Here is a 16,852-nt window from a genome sequence, read left to right as displayed (position 1 = left end):
GGATGCAGAGAAATAAAGCAATTTTTTAAGAGTTTTCAGTGTTCTCTTATATTCCAGGAGAAGGAAAATGTGGCGTTATAAAAGAGAAATATCTGACAACTGAAATCCTTAGAATGTCAACAGCTTTTGGTCAAAATAGTCATATTGACTTACAGCCAAAGTCTCCAGAACTCACAGTCAAGGCTGATTCTAGTCTTCTCCCAGCCAGCATGGTACTAATACACAACTATGCACAGGTGCTCAGCTGAGGACCTGGGAGTTACCCTGCAAAAGGGCAGAAGTGTGGAGTAGCTGGAGTCATAGACACATCATCCTAGAAGTCCTAAACAGAGCCATGCATATCTACCATTGTGGAAACCATGGATCATGTCCTGACCAATCCCAGTTGCTAAGCCTGTTGGAACAACTGAGGAGGAGATTACTTACTTCAGTCTCCCTCAGAGCTCAGGTTCCATTGGGGTGAGCCACGTCTTTAGGAATATCTATTTCTAAGCTTGCATAATCAATGAAGATTCCAGTGAAAGGCTTAGACATCACCAAATAGCTACAAAATGAGTGTTCAACTACTGAAGAAAAACACAAACCTTAACACAGGTTGTTAAGGAATTCCCCATGACTACACTAAACATCATAGAATAAAGAAAAATAATGTGGACCTCAGCTACATTATCATAGCAGCTAAAGTTTATAACATATAATTTAGAGAGAATCTAAACCAATATAAGAAAGAAAATATCATAATTGATCTGAGAACAAATTTGAGAGCAGGTGGGAAATGCTTCAGGAAAAGTAGCACAAAAGGCTGTGTGTCATAAAACTTTTTCTACTTCTGTTAAGTGGTATCCATTCCTGAAAAAGTCCTTGCTAATGATTTGTGGTAGATATCTTTCTGAGTGTTAGGGTCTTCTATGGATTGATCCTGAAACATAGTAAATGAAAGACCAATGGGCTTTAGGGGCCATATTTTGAGTTAGAACATTGGGTTTGTGTAAATATTAGATATATTTTTTAAAAGACATGGAAACAAATAATGGATGAAAATATATGACAGAAGACATGGAACTATGCATCTATGTCTATGAGGATTCTCTATACAATTATATTTATCTCTGTTTCTCTATCATATTTTCTTGGTGCTCACCAGGCTCTTGTGGCCCAAGACCATGTTATTCACAGGGCTTGGAAATCCCAGAACTCAACAACATTTAAGGAGAAAAGATCTTGCCAATTTAGTTTGCATATTTCTTTGCCACTTCTCACTGACATATTTTAGATTTAAGGCTATCTGAAATCATGACTTTAAAAACATGTCTTTATATGATAAATCACAAATATTTCTACTAAATCAGAAAAAGAGAAAAAGTTCTAAATAAGATGTTCATATATAGCCCATGATCATGAAGAATATAAATTAAAATAAGGCACATAGTGAGAACTGAATTCTAATGACCACAGAAACACATCTTGTGAATTATTAGGATAGATTCTATTAAATAACCTGCCTTCTTCAGTGAGGGATTTGGCCCATTAGCCCTTTGTCTCACATGCAGGAGTAGACTGACTCTGTTCCTTTATTTCTGATAGGTGGACAATATTATTCCCATGAACTCAAGTGAGCCCTCTTCCTGATTTTCTCCTTATTAATATGCAATCCAGACCACAGTAGTAAGAGCATGCAGTTTTTATGAAGGAGATGTACTTGCTTGTACAGAATATCCAGCAATATTGAAACAGTAGAGAAAAGGTAGTATATTCCTAAATAAGTGTTAAATAAAAATTCATGAAATATATGTTATAAAAATATATACAGAGGCAAATATAAAGAAGCAGATAAAATAAGGATATCTCTCTGGACACTACAACCCCTTACAATTATTAATGTATATACATTTTGTCAATATTGGGCTTCCTTAGGACATCATGTATTTTATTTATTGAACCTCTTTATCTTCTTACACTTGCTATTGTTAAAAGTAATAATTTTACCTTAAATTGTGGTGTATGTTTGTGTTTGTGTGTGTGTGTGTGTGTGTGTGTGTGTCTGTCTGTCTGTCTCTGTATGTGTGTGTGGGTACACGACTTCATATACCTTTGGAGGTAAAAAGATGATGTTAGATGCTCTGAAGCTGGAGATACAGGTGGTTGTGAGCTGCCCCACTTAGGAGATAAAACCAAACTCAGATTCTCTATAAAAACAGCATGTATTGTTCACTGATGAACATTCTCCCAATTTCTATGACTAAAGAAAAGCATGCTCTCTCTGTATTTAGAAGTTTGTACAGATGTGTTACATGAACAGCAAATGTGATCACTTGATGTTGTTTTATTTTCATAACAGTAACATATTTCATAAATATGTTACTCTTAATATTGCACTATCTTATTAACTATTGGAACTGACACAGCCTAAACAGACAGACATTCAGAAACACACCTCAACATGTCTTGGTGGTGTTACAGACTTTTCATGCAGAATATACTGGTGTAGATGTGTAAAATGTACTTTCATAGGCACAGATGAGAAAGAGCAGGAATTGAAACAATTATTGAGGAAACTTTGAGGTCCTGTTAGCTCAATATGGGCTGCATGCTGCACATACCACATTAAAAAGGAACAGAAAAGAAAAAAAGTTGGAGAGCGACTGGTTCCCATTCAGGTACACAGGACGTATCCAAGGTTAAGGATCCAGGAATCCACTTCCTCCCTTCATGCCTAAGCCATTGTCTAAGATACATGCAGCATGCCTGGCCTCATGGAGGAAAGCTTGTGAGGAACAGCTGGTCATCATCTGTCACATGACCATGTGGTGTCAGGAGGCAGGGCCTACCCTGTCCATACACTGTCTGACAGGCTGAGGCAGAGCCCAGAACCAGAATAAAAGGCTGAAGCACAGGGCACTTCCATCCACTCACCTCCTGAGATACCCACAGATCCTGAGCTGCCTATCACCTTGGTAAGTGTGCATGGGAGGCAAGAGCAGAGACTTTTCCAGAGGGCTAGCCAGTCTAGATCTGGAGAGGGCACAGGGAAGGGTCTCTCTGCCTAGATGTCTGGTAGATCATTAAATGTGGTGAAGAGTGAGGTTAGAGCTAATGACAACATGGACATACAGAAGCCACAGTTCTGTGAGAAAATGGAATGATTGGGACATTCTAACTCTGGAGAGTACAAAGCAACTTCAGTGTATAGGAATCCTCAAGAAAGGACAGTGAGCAAGAGAAGTATATGCATCTGGACAGGTTTCAGGGAGGACTTGGTCTGTGAAGATAATGCTACCCCTCATTTCTGAAGAAGACTTCCAGTCAGGAAAGAGCACCAGTCTCCTCCTTTGACTGGGGAAAGACAGAGATCCCTGGTTCTGGGATCTGTTCACACACTACTTAGATCAATAGGACACCACAAGTCTGATACTGACCTTGTCACCCTTAGCTGAGCAGTTGATGATTTGTATACCTCTAAACTCTGACCTCACAATAGGCCCTACTGTTCCAAGGCAGCCTTCAGAGGGTTTACATATTTTTCTTTCAGGGGCTCAGCTTACTCCCTCATTGACATAGAAGGTGCTTTGGAAAACTGACATTAAACTAAAAACAGCTTCAAGTAATGGTTACACTTTCCCTTTACAATCACTGTTCTCTGAAATAATCCATGTACTGGCAAACGTAGAAGGACTAGGACCAACAGAAGTTTTACAATGTCACTATATATTCATTCAGTTTACCTGGATACCAGGTGACAATTAGTCTCACTGGCATGGTTTTCTTAGGTTCTAAATTCATGATGCACTTGGTATGACAAAATAAATGATGTTTCCTTGATTATCAGTGTAATTTCTGGGAGGGCAGGATGGGTCAGGTGGCCACAGTGTCTGTTGTGTGACATGTGTGTGATTCTCTTGCAGCTTCTGAGCACCCACAGGCCAAGATGTCCTGCCAGCAGAGCCAGCAGCAGTGCCAGCCCCCTCCCAAGTGTGCCCCCAAGTGTCCTCCCAAGTGCCAGACTCCAAAGTGTCCCCCCAAGTGTCCTCCCAAATGTCCCCCTGTGTCTTCCTGCTGTAGCCTGGGCTCTGGGGGCTGCTGTGGCTCCAGCTCTGGGGGAGGCTGTGGCTCCAGTTCTGGGGGCTGCTGCAGCTCTGGGGGTGGTGGCTGCTGCCTGAGCCACCACAGGCCCCGCAGATCTCTCCGACACAGACACCAGAGCTCTGGATGCTGCAGCAGTGGTGGCAGCAGTGGCTGTTGTGGCAGCAGTGGAGGCAGCAGTGGCTGCTGTGGCAGCAGTGGTGGCAGCAGTGGCTGCTGTGGCAGCAGTGGAGGCAGCAGCTGTGGCAGTAGCCAACAGTCTGGTGGCTGTTGCTGACCTGCTGAGGAAGACTTCAGACAAGTGTTGCAGGAGGAAGCCATGCTCAGCAGACTGCCCATGCAGCTGCGCTCTCTCTTCCTGAATCCCTCCTTGCCCTGTCCTCAGAGATGCTGAGGTCTCATGTGAAAGGGTCTGCATTCCACTCACCAGATGACAATGTCCCTTTGCCTCTTTGTTACAAATAAAAGACTTGCCAAAGAGTACTGAAAAGACTCTTGCTCATCTTCTCTGCACCGTCCTCATCCCCTTCCTTAGTCATCTTTTCCTGCCAACAGTGATTGGCACTCAGAGCTCCTGTCCCCTCCTAGACATGTATGTGTTTCCTATGACTTTGTACCAACTGTTCAACTGTATCTTAAGAACTAAGGTGATCTTTTAAAAAGTAACCTGATGTCAGAAGTTAGAAATGGAAGTCACTGCTCAGAATAACGGAACCTGAGGACAAACCCAGTGTCAAGGGTGTTGAAGGTGAATGTTCACTATTAGATATTCATTAGAAGGATGAAGATTCAATATTATATTTAAACAAGGACAATCAGCACATCAGTCTGTCTCTTCAACTTCATTTTTTGTTACTCTTTCTCAGACAAAACTTGACCTACAACTGCAGGAACTTACTTTGTTTCCCTCACTTTATTTTGTGGCTGTAACTGACTTGTTATAATGTGGAAACTTCTGTACAGCTCAACTGTGACAATGGTCTCATTCCATCCCTTCTGCTAGTGGCTGCTGAAGTCTTGACACTGATGAGATCAGTATTCAACAGTATTCAAGAGCAGAGGTGTGGCCATCTTTGCATGTGTTCTCCATACTTCTGTGATTTGTTTTTCAAATCAAGTCTCTGCAGTGGACCTAAGACAATGGTTTCATTGAAGTGTGGTCTCCTTCATGTCTGTAACGCTGTCCTCTGTCATTGTATGAAACAGGCTTTGTCATCATTGTCCCACTGTCACCTAACACTGGAGTGAACTCCAGAGGCTCTCATTCACCCTGTGTTCCTCCTGCTTAAGTTTATATACACATATGTATATAAATATGTTAGAAAAATATCTTATACCATTTAAGTCCCAGGGCTATATATGAATTAAACACAACAAAATTCATTAATTTACATGTACAATTTCATTATTTGGCAAAATATTTAAGATTGTGTGCTGCAAAGTGCAATGATCACACTGAATATTTTTGAGAACAATATATAAACAGCAGAGCCTCACTAATACACATAAATGATAATGTGATGAACTTATTTGCAATAAATTAAATTTTATGTGGTAGAGAGTACCAATGAACTGGTTGAAAATCTCAAGTTTTAAAAGTATAAAGCATACTCTTCATTTATTTGTATGCTCATCTATTTTATTCTAAACTTCATATGTGATAGAAAATGTGCAATATTTGTCTTTCTGTGTCTAAACTTTTAACTTGACTTGATAGCTGAGTCCATCTATTCTCCTCAAAGGGCTTAACTAATTTTTACAAATGAATACAATTCTATTGATCATGCACCCCACATTTCTTTGTCCATATGTGATGGTCATCTAAGTTGGTTCTATATGGTGGCTGTTATCATCAATGCAGTGACACATGTCCGTCAGTAGGGGTCTCTGTGGGATTCGGACTTTGATGACTTTGGGCATGTACCTGGAATTGTTGGAGCTAGATCCCAAGGTAATTCTAGTTTTTCAATTTTGAGGTTCCTTTTCTCCAACTTCTTCACCAACATTATTTGCCACAGGTGTTTTTGATGATGGCCAGATGTCTGCTGTAAGCTGGATTCTTAGTTTCATTTCCATCACTCTGATACCTAATAAAAATAAATATTTTCCATATATTGCTGGACTTTTCTCCTTTTAGTATTGGCTGTTCATTTAATTTCTCTTCTTATTAATTGCATAAGTTACGTGGTAATATTTTAATTCTTTTTGTCTTCTAGGAATTAATTCCTCAAAAAATGTATAGTTTTCCATATTTTTCTCTCATCCTGTAAACTATCTATTTACTGACTCTTAGTTTTTTGAGTATGCACTTTTCAAAGCCATAAATCTCCACAACTCTCTTTCCCCAAAATAAAGATCATTTTAGAAAGTCCTTGCAGCTTCCTATACCCTGAAGTCCTTTCTCCTTGATTGTGTGGACGAGTTGTTAGACTTAGATTTGGGACTTTGATTCATTTGACCGGATTTTTTGCAGGGTAAGATGAATGTATCTAGTTGTTTCTTGTGTATGAGGATATCCAGCTGTTTCAGAACTATTTACTGAAGGAGTGACACTTTCATCAAAGACCACATGAATGTATCTGTGTAGGTTTATCTCTGGTTCCTGAAGTGTAATTTGCTGGTGTTCACATCTATTTTCTGGCAGTATGGAGCAGTCTTTGCACTTGTTTTGGCCTACAAAAATGCTACTGATCTTGAAATACTGATTTTTGTAGCCTGACATTTAGCTGAACATTGTACCTAAGGTTCCCCCCCTCCCCCGGCAGAATTTTAGGGCATTTCACATTTATGATACTACTGTCTGCAGACAGATAATTCAGATAATTTGTCTTCTTCCCTTTCTGATTGCATTCTTATTTTGTCTTTCTCTGACAGTGCTCTAGCTAAGATTTTAAGAATGCTGAAAGTGGACACCCTTGCCTTGGTACCATTATAAAGAAAGTAATTTTATTTTTACTCCAAGGTTATGTTTGATATATCTTTTCTATTCCTAGGTTCTTCAGGGCTTTAACTGTGAATAATGTTTGATTTTTCTGTATCCCATTTTGACATCAATAGAGATAGTTACCACATTTCTGTCACGAAGTCTGTTCATATACTTTATTGCATTTACTGATCAGTAATTACTCAACCATCCTAGTATCTGTGAAATCATACCAACCACAGTGGTAATCTATTTATTAAAGTGCTTAATTTTAAATGTTTTAATAAAATGTTTATTAATTCGTTTTCTAACAAAATGTAGTTTGATGATATTCACACCTTTTCCTCCTAATAAGACCTATAAAATACACTTCCTTGTCTTCTTTTGAGTTCAATCCTCTTCTTGGTTTTGTTTTGTAAGCAAGAAAGTCCCATCTGTGCTGCCCATAAACACTGAGAATGGAGGCTTTGGTCCCATCTAACCTCTGATTCTTACAATCTTTTCACAACCTCCTCTGCAATGGTCCATGTGTCTTGGGAGGTGTGTGACACAGATACCTCATTGTTGCCTGATCAATATGTTGACACTTGCTTTCTAAAATCTGATCAGTTGTGATGCATTGCATTAACCATTGTCTATGGCACAAAATAATTGTTGTTATGATACAGTGTGAGAACTGACTGGTCTGGAGTGTAGTAGTCCATTCAATATACAAACTCCAGTGACAGCAGAATATAGATATTTGTGAATAAACAAGGAAATATGACAGCATGAGGATGTAGACTGCTCAGGAACTAGATGCCCTTACTTGAGGTAGCTGACTTTTGAGAACTGATTAAATGAGGTATCTGACAAACAGAAATTTGCTTTATCAAATTCCCATGGAATGCTGGATAATAGTATTTGTTCACCCAATAAGAATTATTCTTCCTAGTCATTGCCCTTCTGTTCAGAATATTGTCACTAGCACTACCCTTTGTGGGTAAACTTTGGATCTAACAGGCCAAGCCCCCATCCTTTTCCCAGGATCCATTTCCAAGCCTCAGTTGCCAGCAAAAGAAAGATTGGTTTTCTCCAATGTAGTATCACTGTATAAACAAACAGCATTTAAGGGTATGCAGCATGCCAAGCACTAGATAACCATCAACAAATTCAATGGTGTTTTTGGAAATTTTTTGTCTCACAATGCTATAGTTAAGATTTTTTTTTAAACCTCAATGGTCCTTTGCTTATACATTATGGTTTCCAATTTTTTGTTTATGAGTTCTGCATTAGTGCAAATGATAGTGTCTCTACATGCACATGATATTCTAGTGTTTCCCCCTTTTTCTATTTGTTTATTTGGTTTATTCTGATTTGTTTTTGTTTTTCTGCTTAATTTCTAAAGAGAGACAGAAAGAAGTCATACAATTAGAAGGGTAAGGAGGTGAGGAGTATCTGGGAGTATATCAAGGAGGAGGGAACCTGATCAGAATATATTCTATAAAGATTATCCTCAATTAAAATGAAAACTAAGAAAAAGCATTGCCTTTGTTGCACCCATATTTCTTTTTACTTGATTTTTAGGAATTTAAACAATTTCCTTCCTGAATTATTCTATCACACGCCAGTCCCTGAGAGTTTATTTTTAAGTCTCAATTGTTTTTATATGCTTTCTTTTCTTATTTGTCATTCTTAATGTTTTCTAGTCTGATAAGGAAAGAATTATTTTAAGCCCTTCATATTAGCAGGATATTTATGGTGAAAATGTGATCTATTTTTAAGAGAGTTCTCATAGCTACAGAAGATAAAGTACACCTTACATCTGATATTTTGAAATTTCAACCATGTATGTTGAATCCTCTTGACCTATAGTGAAGTTTTTCTTTGGAAGTTCATTTTATTTTTAGTTTTTATGACCTATCTATTGATAAAAGTAGAATATGGAAGTGAACCACTCATAGTTGACATCTAGATTACACACGAAAGCATAACATATATACTTACATACACAGACAGAAAGATACACACACACACACACACACACACACACACACACACAGACACACACACACACATGCCCAAACACACATATGTGGAGAGAGATAGAGAAGGGATAAATGTTAATATTTGTGTAATATGTTTTATAATTTTTTGAAGAATTCCTCATAACACAGTTTAAAATAATGAGAGAGTTTTAAATGGTTTTATTACATGTCATTTAGATATTATAATTAGACCACTAACAACAATCAAATAGTATTATTTAATAAGATGTTAATTTAAATTAATTGATTTACAGCCTTTATATTTTGAGAGTACTTATGTATCATGTGTAATTTTTAAACAGGTAGGCAAGAACGAACATCCTAAAACAGCACTGAATTTTCTTGACTTGGCCACCAAGGTGCAGAGAAACAATCTTTTTTTTTTTTTTTAATTTCAATTACTTCTGGTTAGAGTTTTCAGTGTTCTCTTATATTCCAGGAGAAGGAAAATGTGGCCTTATAAAAGAGAAATATCTGATAACTGAAATCCTTGGAAGTCAACAGCTTTTGGTCAAAATAGTCATATTGTCTTACAGCCTAAGTCTCCCAGGCTCACAGTCAAGACTGACTCCAGTCTTCTCCCAGCCAGCATGGTACTCATACACAACTATGCACAGGTGCTCAGCTGAGGAACTGGGAGTTACCCTGCAAAAGGACAGAAGTGTGGAGTAGCTGGAGTCACAGACACATCATCCTAGAAGTCTTAAACTGAGCCATGCATAACTACCATTGTTGAAACCATGGATCATGTCCAGACCAATCCCAGTTGCGAAGCCTTTTGGAACAACTGAAGAAGAGACTATTTACCTCACTCTACCTCAGAGTTCAGGTTCCATTGGGGTGAGCCAAGTCATTAGGAGTATCTATTTCTAAGCTTGCACATCAATGAAGATTCCAGTGAAAGGCTTAGACATCACCAAATAGCTACAGAATGAGTGTTCAACTACTGAAGAAAAACACAAAACTTAACACAGGTTGTTAAGGAATTCCCCATGACTACACTAAACATCATAGAATAAAGAAAAATAATGTGAACCTCAGCTGCATTATCATAGAAGCTAAAGTTTGTAACATACAATTTAGAGAAAATCTTAACCAACAAAAGAAAGACAGAAAATATCATCATTGACCTGAGAACAAATTTGAGAGCAGGTGGGAAATGCTTCAGGAAAAGTAGCACAAAAGGCTGTGTGTCATAAAACTGTGAAGTGGTATCCATTCCTGAAAAAGTCCTTGCTAGTGACTTTGTGGTAGATATCTTTGAGAGTGTTAGGGTCTTCGATGGATCTGATCCTGAAACATAGTAAATTAAAGACCAACAGGCTTTAGGGGCCATATCGAGGTATAACTTTGGGTATGTGTAAATATTACATGTATTTTTAAAAAGACATGGGGACAAATGTTAGATAGTTGAAAATATATGACAGAAGACAAGGACCTATGCAGCTATGTATATGAAGACTTTATACAATTATAAATATCCCTGTTTCTCTATCATATTTTCTTGGTGCTCACCCTGCTCTTGTGTCCCAAGCTCATGTTATTCACAGGGCTTGGAAATTCCAGAGCTCACCAGCATTTAAGGAGAAGAGACTTTGCCAATTTAGTTTGCATATTTCTTTGCCACTACTAACTGATCTTTTTAGATTTAGGGCAATCTTACATAATGACTCTTTACAAACATATTCTTCTATGATGAATCACTTATCATTTCTACTAAATCAGAAAAAGAGAAAAAGTTCTAAATAATATGTTCATGTATCACCTATGAACATGTAGAATATAAATGAAAATCAGGCACATAGAGAGAACAGAGGTCTAATGACCACAGAAACACTTGTGAATTACTAAGGATTGATTTTATTTAAAAAATCTGCCTTCTTCAGTCAGGGTTTTGACTCATTAGCCCTTTGTCTCACGTGCAGGAGTAGACTGACTCTATCCCTTTATTTCTTACAGGTGAACAATATTATTCCCTCAAACTCAAACTCCTGATTTTCTCCTTACTAATACACCATCTGACCACATTAGTAGTAGCATGCAGTTTTCATGAAGGAGATGTGCTTGCTTGTACAGAATATCCAGCAATATTGAAACAGTAAAGAAAAGGTAGTATATTCCTGAATAAGGATTACATGAAAATTCATGAAATATATGATATAAAAATATATCCTGAGACAAATATAAAGATACAGATAAAATAAGGATGTCCACTCTCTCTGCATACTATCACCTGTGTACAATTATTAATACATATACATTTTGATAAACATTGGACTTCCTTAGGATACTTTCAAGAATTTTATTTACTGAACCTCTTTATCTTTTAATTACTATTTTTAAAGGTAATAATTTTATCTTAAATTCGTGTGTGTGTGTGTCTGTGTATATCTCTGTGTGAGTATGTGTACATGACTGCATGTACCTTTGGAGGTAAGAAGAGGGGTTACATGTTCTGAAGCTGAGGTTACAGGTGGTTGTGAGCTGCCCCACTTAGGTGCTAAAACCAAAATTAGATTCTCTATAAGAACAGCATACATTGTTCACTGATGAGCATTCTCCCAATTGCTATGATTTAAGAAAAACATCCTCATCTGTATTTAGCAATTTGCACAGATGTGTTACATGAACAGCCTATGTGATCATTTGATGTTCCATTTTCATAACAATCTTATGTTATTCTTAATATTGCACTATCTTAGTAAATATGGGACCAGACACAGCCTAAACAGACATTCAGAACACACCTCAACATGTCTTGGTGGTGTTCCAGATCTTACATGCAGAATTTTACTGGTCTAGATGTTTCAAATGGATTTACATAGATAGTCACAGTTGGGAAAGTGCAAGGATTGAAGCAATTATGGAAGAAACTTAGAGTTTTGCTAGTTCAATATGGACTACATGCTCCACATACCACATTAAGAAGGAACAGAAGAAGAAAAAAATTTGGAGAAGTGACTGGTTCCCATTCACGTACTCTGCAAGTATGCCAGGGTTAAGGATCCAGGAATCCACTTCCTCCCTTCATGCCTAAGCCATGCTCTAAGAGAGTTGCAGTATGCCTGGCCTCATGGAGGAAGATTGGTGAGGAACATCTGGTCATCACCTGTCACATGGCCATGTGGTGTCAGGAGGCAGGGCCTACCTAGTCCAGACACTGTCTGACAGGCTGAGGCAGAGCCCAGGATCAGAATAAAAGGGCTGAAGCACAGGGCACTTCCATCCACTCACCTCCTGAGATACCCACAGATCCTGAGCTGCCTATCACCTTGGTAAGTGTGCATGGGAGGCAAGAGCAGAGACTTTTCCAGAGGGCTTGCCAGTCTAGATCTGGAGAGGGCACAGGGAAGGGTCTCTCTGCCTAGATCTCTGGTAGATCATTAAATGTGGTGAAGAGTGAGGTTAGAGCTAATGACAACATGGACATACAGAAGCCACAGTTCTGTGAGAAAATGGAATGATTAGGACATTCTAACTCTGGAGAGTACAAAGCAACTTCAGTGTATAGGAATCCTCAAGAAAGGACAGTGAGCAAGAGAAGTATATGCATCTGGACAGGTTTTAGGGAGGAGTTGGTCTGTGAAGATAATGCTACCCCTCATTTCTGAAGAAGACTTCCAGTCAGGAATGAACACCAGTCTCTTCCTTTGACTGCAGAAAGAAAGAGATCTCTGGTTCTGGGATCTGTTCACATACTACTTAGATCAATAGGACACCACAAGGCTGATACTGACCTTGTCACCCTTAGCGGAGCAGTTGATGATTTGGATACCTCTGAACTCTGACCTCACAATAGGCCCTACTGTTCCAAGGCAGCCTTCAGAGGGTTTACATATTTTTCTTTAAAGGGTCAGCTTACTCCCTCAGTGACATAGAAGGTGCTTTGGAAAACTGACATTAAACTAAAAACAGCTTCAAGTAATGGTTACACTTTCCCTTTACAATCACTGTTCTCTGAAATAATCCATGTACTGGCAAACATAGAAGGACTAGGACCAACAGAAGTTTTACAATGTCACTATATATTCATTCAGTTTACCTGGATACCAGGTGACAATTAGTCTCACTGGCATGGTTTTCTTAGGTTCTAAATTCATGATGAACTTGGTATGACAAAATAAAGGATGTTTCCTTGATTATCAGTGAAATTTCTGGGAGGGCAGGATGGGTCAGGTGGCCACAGTGTCTGTTGTGTGACATGTATGTGATTCTCTTGCAGCTTCTGAGCACCCACAGGCCAAGATGTCCTGCCAGCAGAACCAGCAGCAGTGCCAGCCCCCTCCCAAGTGTGCCCCCAAGTGCCCTCCCAAGTGCCAGACTCCAAAGTGTCCCCCCAAGTGTCCTCCCAAATGTCCCCCTGTGTCTTCCTGCTGTAGCCTGGGTTCTGGAGGCTGCTGCAGCTCTGGGGGAGGCTGTGGCTCCAGTTCTGGGGGCTGCTGTAGTTCTGGGGGTGGTGGCTGCTGCCTGAGCCACCACAAGCCCCGCAGATCTCTCCGTCGCCATCGTCATAGCTCTGGATGCTGCAGCAGTGGTGGCAGCAGTGGCTGCTGTGGCAGCAGTGGAGGCAGCAGTGGCTGCTGTGGCAGCAGTGGTGGCAGCAGTGGCTGCTGTGGCAGCAGTGGAGGCAGCAGCTGTGGCAGTAGCCAACAGTCTGGTGGCTGTTGCTGACCTGCTGAGGAAGACTTCAGACAAGTGTTGCAGGAGGAAGCCATGCTCAGCAGACTGCCCATGCAGCTGCTTTCTCTCTTTCGGAATCCCTCCTTGCCCTGTCCTCAGAGATCCTGAGGTCTCCTGTGAAAGGATCTGCATTCCACTCACCAATGACAATGTCCCTTTGCCTCTTTGTTACAAATAAAAAAGCCTTGCCAACCAGTCCTGACAAGACTCTTGCTCCTTTTCTCTGCACATCCTCATTCCTTTCCTTAGTCATCTTGTCCTGCAAACAGTGATTGGCACTCAGAGCTCTTGTCCCCTCCTAGACATGTATGTGTTTCCTATGACTTTGCACCAACTGTTCAACTGTGTCTGTCAGAATTAAGGTGATCTTTTTAATAGTAACCAGACTTGATAACTAAGAAATGATAGTCACTCCTCACAATAATAAAACCTGGGGACAAACCCAGTGTCAAGGTGAATGTTGATTACTAGACACTCATCAGAAGAATGAAGATTCAATACTCAGATTAAACAAGGATAATCAGCACATCAGTCATTCTCTTCAACTTTAATTTTTGTCAGTCCTCAGAAAAAAATATGACCTACAACTGCAGGAACTCACATAGTTTCTACTACTTTATTTTGCAGCTTTAACTGAGTTGTTATAATGTGGGAACATCTGTACAGCTGAACAATGACAATGGTGTCATTCCTTCTGTTCTGCTGGTGGCTGCTGAAATCTTGACACTGATGATATCAGTATTCAAGAGTGGAGGTGTGGCCATCTTTGCATGTGTTCTGTGTACTTCTGTGATTTGTTTCTCAAGTCAAGTCTCTGCAGTGGACCTAAGACAATGGTTTCATTGAAGTGTGGTCTCCTTCAGGTCTGTAATGCTGTCCTCTGTCATTGTAGGAAACAGGCTTTGTCATCATTGTTCCTCTGATACATCACACTGGAGTGACCCCCAGAGGCTCTCATTCACCCTGTCCAAGTCCCGCTAAGTTTATATACACTTATGTATATAAATACATTTGAAAATGTCATAACATTTAAATCCCAGGGCTATATGTAATTTAAACACAATAAATTTCATTAATTTCCATGTAAAATTTCATTATTTGGTAAAATATTTAGGATTGTGTGCTGCAAAGTGCAATGTGCACAGTGAACATTATTGAGACATTTTTGCATGCCAAATGAACAATATATAAACAGCAGAGTCTCACTAATATATATAAATGAAAATGTGATGAACTTATTTTCAATAAATTATATTTTATGTGGTAGAAAGCACCACTGAACTGGTTGAAAATTTCAAATTAGAAAAGTATAATGCATATTACATATTTATGCATATGCTCATCTATTTTATTCTAAACTTCATATGTGATAGAAAATGTGCAATATTTGTCTTTCTGTGTCTAAATTTTTAACTTGACCTGATATCTGAGTCCATCCATTCTCCTGGAAAGGACTTAACTAATTTTTAAAAATGAATACAGTTCCATTGATCATGCACACCACATTTCTTTGTCCACATGTCATGGTCATCTAAGTTGGTTCTATATGGTGGCTGTTATCATCAATGCAGTGACACATGTCAGTCTGTAGGGGTCTCTGGGATTCGGAATTTGATGACTTTGGGCGTGTACCTGGAATTGTTGGAGCTAGATCCCAAGGTAATTCTAGTTTTTGTTTTGATGTTCCTTTTCTCCAACATCCTCACCAGCATTATTTGCCACAGGTGTGTTTGATGGTGGCCAAGATGTCTGCTGGGAGCTGAATCTCAGTATCACTTTCATTTCCGTCACTTTGATAGCTAATAAAAATAAATATTTTCCATATATTGCTGGACTTTTCTCTTTCTAGTATTGGCTCTTCATTTCATTTCTCTTCTTATTAATTGCATGATTTTTCTGGTAATATGTTAATTTAAGTCTTCTAGGTATTAATTACCAAACAAATGTATAATTTTCCATATTTTTCTCTCATCCTGTAAACTATTTACTGACTCTTGCCTTTTCGAGTAAGCACTGTTTCTTTTTTTATTAATTTTTTTCATTCATTTTATGCACCAATCAAAGATCCCCCTCATACCTTCACCCATCTCTCATCCTCTCCCCGGAACCCAAGTCTCACTCCCCCTGCTACAAGAAGGCAAGGCCTCCCATGGGGCGGCACAGGGTATGTACCTTTCAGGTCATGTATATGTTCGTAATTCTCTCTCCCAAAAATGAAGTTCATTTTCAAAAGTCCTTGCAGCTTCCTATACCCTGAAGTCCTTTCTCCTTGATTGTCTGGAGGAGTTGTTAGATTTTGGACTTTGACTCATTTGAGCTTATTTTTGTGCAGGGTAAGATGAATGTATGTAGTTGTTTCTTGTGTATGAGGATATCCAGCTATCTCAGCACCATTTACTGAATGGGTGCACTCTTATTCAATGTGTGTTAGTGACACTTTCATCAAGGACCACATGGCTGTATCTGCGTACGTTTATCTCTGGGTCCTGAAATCTAATTTACTGCTGTACACATCTATTTTCTGGCAGTACACAGCAGTCTTTGCAATTTAATATAGTAATTTTGTTCTGAAATATAATTTTAGTACAGTTTTTTAATTTTTCACATTGTCTTTTCCATATTTTATTATTATCTTGCCAGTGTGTGGTCTTTTAAATACTATGAACATTTTTCTATTTCAGTAAAAATTCATATTTTATTGTATTTGATAAGGGTTGAATTGAATTTGGAGATTGATTTCTGTAATACAATTATTTTTAAAATATTAAATCTACCTATTCATGAGAATGGGAGATCTTTTCATCTTTTGTTTTTTCAAAATTCTTTCTTCAATTTTATACAGTTTTCATTGTGGAATACTCACCTCCTTGCTCCTGTTTATTCCAAAGTTTTCTTTTCTTTTCTTTTTTTTTTTTTTTGAGCTGAGGATCAAACCCAGGGCCCTATGCTTGCCAGGCAAGCGCTCTACCACTGAGCTAAATCCCCAACCCAGTTTTCTTGTTTTTTAAACATTACCATGAATGTGACATTTTCCTGTTATTTGTTTATTCATTTTTTTTAGGACTTTCAGTGTTGACATACAAAAATGCCACTTAATTTGAAATATTGATTTTGTAGCCCTCTACTCTGCTGAATATTGTAT

At 38.7% G+C, this 16,852-nt stretch overlaps 1 protein-coding gene across 1 annotated transcript; it reads left to right on the top strand.

The window, feature by feature from the left end:
• The first annotated feature begins 3,925 nt into the window (after nucleotides 1-3,925).
• On the top strand, nucleotides 3,926-4,357 carry LOC118586196 (late cornified envelope protein 1C-like). Its single transcript, XM_036191348.1, has one exon. The coding sequence runs from the start codon at nucleotides 3,926-3,928 to the stop codon at nucleotides 4,355-4,357; it is 432 nt and encodes a 143-aa protein (XP_036047241.1).
• The last annotated feature ends 12,495 nt before the right edge of the window (nucleotides 4,358-16,852 follow it).

Source organism: Onychomys torridus, chromosome 6, assembly GCF_903995425.1.
Source record: "Onychomys torridus chromosome 6, mOncTor1.1, whole genome shotgun sequence".
In the NCBI taxonomy this organism is placed as follows: domain Eukaryota; kingdom Metazoa; phylum Chordata; class Mammalia; order Rodentia; family Cricetidae; genus Onychomys; species Onychomys torridus.
The sequence above is the reverse complement of the archived record's forward strand: the minus strand, read 5'-3'. Positions and strand labels throughout refer to the sequence as shown.

Bases quoted from the DNA above. Each gene is read 5' to 3' on its own strand.
- LOC118586196 (XM_036191348.1), top strand. From the start codon at position 3,926: ATGTCCTGCCAGCAGAGCCAGCAGCAGTGCCAGCCCCCTCCCAAGTGT.